This window comes from Podarcis tiliguerta (genome assembly GCF_965153285.1).
Source record: "Podarcis tiliguerta genome assembly, chromosome: 3".
NCBI lineage: Eukaryota > Metazoa > Chordata > Lepidosauria > Squamata > Lacertidae > Podarcis > Podarcis tiliguerta.
Genome location: NC_139536.1, coordinates 23,842,090 through 23,848,089, shown reverse-complemented (window position 1 = coordinate 23,848,089; position 6,000 = coordinate 23,842,090). Strand labels below are relative to the sequence as shown.

The 6,000-nt window shown below is 41.4% G+C and overlaps 1 protein-coding gene across 4 annotated transcripts in view; it reads left to right on the top strand.

Moving 5' to 3' along the window:
* Positions 1-440: 440 nt before the first annotated feature.
* Positions 441-6,000, top strand: part of UBR2 (ubiquitin protein ligase E3 component n-recognin 2) — a 55,372-nt gene continuing 49,812 nt past the window's right edge. For 2 of the 4 annotated variants that reach the window (XM_083432925.1, XM_083432926.1), the window contains exons 1-2: positions 483-766; positions 5,414-5,673. In XM_083432925.1, the coding sequence (XP_083289051.1) occupies positions 626-766; positions 5,414-5,673 (401 nt within the window). In that variant the 5' untranslated portion in view covers positions 483-625. Of the gene's footprint in view, positions 767-5,413; positions 5,674-6,000 lie in introns of all 4 variants that reach the window. The other 2 variants (XR_014509398.1, XR_014509399.1) reach the window with 2 other exon arrangements.

Genomic DNA, 6,000 nt, shown 5'->3' with positions numbered 1-6,000 from the left:
GTATTCAATCTAGCAGATAAATATTGGAAACAAGAAAAGTACTAACGCTGGATGAACGGATAGTTTTAATAATCCTATTTTTATCTAGACGAGCAAATTCCGCTGCGGTACCTTCCATGCACCGTGTTGAAATCCCAGCGATGTACACGCTAAAGAGCGCTCAAACCCACTCTGTACATGCTCAATGGCATGCTCAAATATTTACTACTAGTCACGCTCGGGCTCAGCCAACAAAGCCCTTGGGGAGCGTAAATTTGCACAAATTAAGCCAAACTGAGCCGCCTTCCTTGTTTACTAGCCAATAGCAAGCTGGGCAGCTGCGCCCACAACAAACAGGCTCGGCAGATCACAGCAGGTGGGGACGCTTCGCCCCTCCGAAGGGCTCCCCTCCACCGCCCCTCTGCTTCAGAACTACAACTCCCAGGATGCCTCGCGGGACCCTGAAATGGCGTCCCTTCCGCCCGGGAAGGGAAGGCAGAGCAGGGCCCGGACCGCCTGGGGAGAGGCGGGGTTGGCCTCGGAACGGAAGCGGGTTTCCCTGGCAGGCAGTCAGGCTGGCAGGCAGGTACTACAGGTCAGGCCGGCCGGCCGGGCCCGGTTCCGGGTGCCACTGACTTGGCGACGGATGAGGAGGAGGGGGAGGAGGAGGAGCAGCAGCAGCAGCAGCAGCAGCGCGGGAGGAGAGAAGATGGCGGCGGACCGGGAGACGGAGGTCCCGGCTATTGACAGGAGCTTGCTGGAGTGCTCTGCTGAGGAGACTGCCCTGGTGAGAGGCCTCGGGGGGGGGGGGGAGGGACGCCGAGGGAGGGGAGGGCGAGGCGTTTGGCCGGCCGGCCCGGGGGTGGGCGTCCAACCCGGGCGTTATGAGGCCCGGCAAGGCTGACAGGTGTGTGGGTTGGGACGAGGATAGGAGGAGGTAGGCTGTGAGGGGATGCTCGGGGCTGCGGGCGGAGAAAGAGGCGAGGGGCCGGAGAGGGTGGGTTGGGTTTTTTTTGGGGGGGGGAGGTTAGAGTTTGTGGGGGTGGGCAGACACTCGCTCCCCAGCGATGGGGGGAGCCACGTCCAGTGAAGGGGACACGCAGGTTGACACGCAAAAGAAGAAGGAGGGAGTTGAGAAGACAAAGCTCGGCGAGCAAAAAAAGAAAGGGGGTGTTGCGCGTGACAAAAGGTTTTATTGCCTAGCGGGGAAGGCGGGAGGGTCTTCGCTGCTTGGCGTCGGAAAAACGGGGAGGGGCGGGAGGGGGAAAGCAAGTTTCCCAAACAAAAATGGTCTGCGAAGTTAAGCAAGGAGTTGTGCCGCAGTGCTACTACCGAGAATGGATCGAGAGAGCCCTGGGGTTGATTTTTTCCCTTGATGCCTCTGTGCTGCTCCAAAGAGCAAAGCGGCTTCTCACTTTCCCTCCTCGTCTCTAAGTTTAAAGTCATAATGGGAAATTGCAGGTGTTCTCCCATCTAAACCACTTTGTCACAAGCCTTTGTGTCTGTAGCGTTGCTGAGGGTATAATTGAAGAGTCTTAAGGGCAGGTCACTTCTATCTCTTTGGGGAATATTCTTTCTAGTTGCCCCTTAAACAGAACTCTTTTTTTTTTTAAATAGCTCTGAAATTGTTCATCTGACCCATCTTTTAGTTCACATGAGCAGCTCTGAGAAGCAGAGAACAATTCCTTCCAGTGAAATAAGTTGCCAGACTTTAAAACTTTTAACACTCCAGTAATACATGAGCAGCCTAGTAAACAATTGTAGTTCCCTGCAAGGTTGGAGAATGTATAGTTTGATGGAGTGTCATGGTGTAACTTTGTATAGATGGATATGGAGTTATGTTTTGACATTCTGTTCCTTTTGTGTGTTTCGTAAAACATAAGATGAATTAGATGTCACAAGTCAAAAATGTTCTAACAGCCTGTTCATTTTAGCACCTCATATGACCAGAATTCTCTTATAACATGTTAATATTTATAATTTTATAACTGAGCTCCTGACTTCTGTTACCAAGTAAAAAACTTTCCTCCCAGGACTGAATTTTAGCTTTTTTTGTTGACGTCTTGATACCTTCTCATAGTACTCTCTTGTTAAGCTCAATAAATTCACAATTGAGCTCAGTAGCATCCTGTGTAATTAATAATCTTTATATTTAGACATTTTGAATCTAGTGCTTGCAGATTTGGTTCTTCCCATACCCACAACCGTTTGCAGGATTGACACATAGAATTGTGTAATTGGAATCTGTTGCCCATTGTGGGGCTTTTAGTAATATGGAGTCTTTTATAGTCCTCATAGTAGCTATCAGTAACATGGTAAATAAAAGTTTTTAATTATTTAATAGATTGGTATAGAAACTTGAATCTTGTTTGTATGTGAAGCTCTCTTTTTTTCCTGTGGAGATTTGAATTTTTGTAGGGAACTTGTGGTAACTTACAGTTGCCTATTCTTTTTCTGTGAACAAACAATGTTCTTATCTTTTGTATCTTGCACCCTATTTTTAAAACAAAGGAAAGTATATCTTGTGCAGTAGAAGGCAAACTTGTAGCCGAGACACTCCTGTGTAGTCACCAAAGACGTCTAATATTAAGTTGTGTTTAACTTTTCTAATGTTATCACAAACTATCCTTATGGAATTGTTAAAATTAAATGCTTTATATCTTTTAAAAATATATATTTTATGTGACTAGTTTATTATAATTAAATGTTCTCTGAGTATACTGTACATAGAATTAAAACCTAGAAAGAATATAATTACAATGTGGCTTTAATTTTTATTTGAAATTATAAATTATTTGCACTTAAAAATACAAGTGTTTTCTCTATGTGTAAAAAGTATCATATTTGAATCTGTAAGCATGGTTATAGGATTTTTGCAGGTACAGTATGTTTAAATATCATAGATAAACATTATTATGGCAGTAATCCTTTTGAAATAAATAGTAACAACTAATTGGTACATTTGTTTATAGATAATTTGCTGCTGTTGTAAAAGCAATATGTGGTTCACATGTTTTCAGCCCACTGATTAGTGATGACAAAAATAGCACTTTTAACCATTAATGACATTGACAACCTTATTTACATATTCTGTGTATTTACTGTAAATGATACTATAAATCTACTTCATTTAAGGTTGTTTCTTAATCAAAGTGATTGTTTTTTAAAAATCTAAAATCATTGGAAGTTGAAGTTCTTGAAGGTTATTAACACTGTTGGGTATCGAGGCTAACAATAATTGCACTGTTGCCTTTTTAGTAGTACTTTTATGTTAGTTTTTCCACTAAGAGGAATTAGAAAGTGGACAAGGTTCTACCAAGAAGACATTGGCTTGGATTCAGTTTAGCACTAAGTAACCAAGATTAGCACATGCGCTGTTACTTGGCACTATATTAGGTGAAAGCCATGATTCAAATTGTTTAATTCAGACTCTTTAATTCTGGCTAAAATAATTTATATGCAAAAGTTGATAATTTTGTATCATTCCAGCCTGACCTATCCACAAGCACATTTATACAAATTATATGGCAATTCCTTGGCTTCTGCTTTGAGTTTACTTAAAAGTGCTATACAACTTCATCAGTAAATACATCAGATGATCTGATTGACGTATCAAGCTTTCCAAGCTAGAGTTTTCCCCCTTATAATTAATTTGTGTACTTTATGCACAACAACAACAACAACAACAATAATTTATTTATACCTTGCCCTCCCTGGCCAGAACTGGGTTCTGCATTCTGAATAGTCAAGTCAAAATATTTCCAGAAAATAACTGAAGTATTGGATGGAGCTGTGAAAACCCATGTTCTTTATTATTAATTATAATTGTTAGTCGCTTTATGCAAAGAAATTCCCACAGCTAGATAAAATAAAAACAGATAAAATCAAATAGAAACCAGAATGTTTAAAATGACATACAGTATAAAATTCCTAAAATGCTCACCCAGCATTACAATAAAAAGGACGAGTCCTGCCCCATTCCTTTGCCAAAAATGAGCCCCAAAGAAGAAGCTAGTTTTGCTACCAGCATGTCTAAATATTAGGTTAAATTTTGGAAATGGCAAGGTTCACTCTGTATAATGTTTGGTAATTCCAGGATGAAAGTAATGGGAATTGCCCATCACCTTTGTGCCCTGGGCTTGTGAAGTTTGAGAAGAATTTGGATGGTTTCTGTTAAGAAAGAGATGCTAGACTAGCTGGATCTTGTCTTGATCCAGCAAAACAATTCTTACACTCTCTTTGTTAAGGCTCAGTGGTGGGTGTACCAAATTATTTCATTCCTTTACCGCTGAAAAATACCAGAGCTAATCAGGAAGAGCTTTCAGAATAACTTTCATACATTTCTGTCAGAAGACAGTTGGATCCTTCCTGCATTGGTATGGTTGCTTGTTGGGGAATACTCCCTTGAAGCTCCTCCCCTATTTCAGGTTGAGCACAGTTGTGCGGTGCCACTTAACATTTTTTTTTCTCATGCAGGCACAGCATAAATGTCAAGCGTGGCAAGTGAGGTTACTTCAGGCCAGGCATACTGAAGTTGAATCACTTTGTGTTCCTGGCATGCCTTGAAAACCCACTTGCTTATTCTTTGTTTTTTAATGACTGTAGTTTTAAAAGAAAAGCAGTGATATAATGGGCTTTGAAGCCATGTCTTCTGATTAACACTTAAAAAAAATATCTTTCAAAGGCTTCCATTCCTTCACCTTGGCTCACTTCCACTCCACCCCATACTAAATGTAACACCGTCAGCAGAATTCCATTGAAGAAAACTTTAAAAGCAGTAAAACTTTTAGAGTAAACAGGATTAATACTACAGATTGTGAAACGGTGCGACAAAAAGAACTTCATTGACTTCTCGTGGCTGTTGCCAAATGCAGGTTTTTTCCTGGGCAGCACTCTTATCCAAAATGAGGTTGTTTACAAAGGTTTATGGGTTTATTTGTATGTAGTTGCACCTTTCTTTGAAAGCTTTTTGAAACTACCAATTTTGAGGCAACAGCCGCTTTTCAAAGGGTCCTCCAGCTAGTTGTGCAGTTTGACTTTAGACTTGTATTTATTGTACATCTCTGTGTACGCATTGCCACATAGTAAACTACTTTGAAACTTGCAGCTTTTAAAAGGAAAAAAGTTGACAACTGATTGGTCATGTATATGCTCTTGGATATGCTCAAAGCATCTCTCTGGACTGTAGACGTTAAAATTGACTGAATTTTATATTGATAGTTGTAGAGATGTTATACTTCATAGGAAAGTTCTACCACCACTGTAGTATTTTCATAAAGGAATATGCTGGAAAGCTATGAAATATTTTTTAATTTGAGATGTTTGCTGATGGCCTGAATGGGTTGGGTATTGTCTCTCATCGTGTGACAGAGGCAGGAGAGCAAAGAACTCTGGGAGGCAGTGCTAATGTGTATTAACTTTTTCCCCCTTATAGAAATGGCTGCAAACACCTGATCTTCCGAAAGAAATATACAAGCACCTTGCCTACTATGTACCCAAAATTTACTGTAGGGGTCCTAATCCAGCCCCACAAAGCGAAGATTTGCTTGCGCAACAGGTTTTGCTGGGACCAATGGAATGGTACCTATGCGGTGAAGACCCTGCATTTGGCTTTCAGAAACTTGAGCAATCCAACAAACCTTCACATCTTTGTGGCCGGGTGTTTAAAGTTGGCGAGCCTACATACTCTTGCAGGTAACTCATCACTTCTTTTAAACTGTCAAACCCCTTAACAGTTGAATGATTTGAGCGCTATTTATTTATTTATTTAAAACATTTTTAATACCACCACTCATTAAAAAATTGAGGGCAGTTTACAATAAAAGCAATCCAGTAAATCCAGTGAAAGCAGGTTCCCTGCCCAGGAGCTGTCGTAGTTGGCATACCAGTTAGAGTTGAAGAAAGGCAGCTACATGCTGCAGACGGTTGGGGCTGCGTGGAAGGTGGTGTGGGAGGTTGTAACTGGATGTAGGATTTTGGCAAAAAACGCCTCCTCCCCTTTTTCCGTTAGGTCCCCACTAG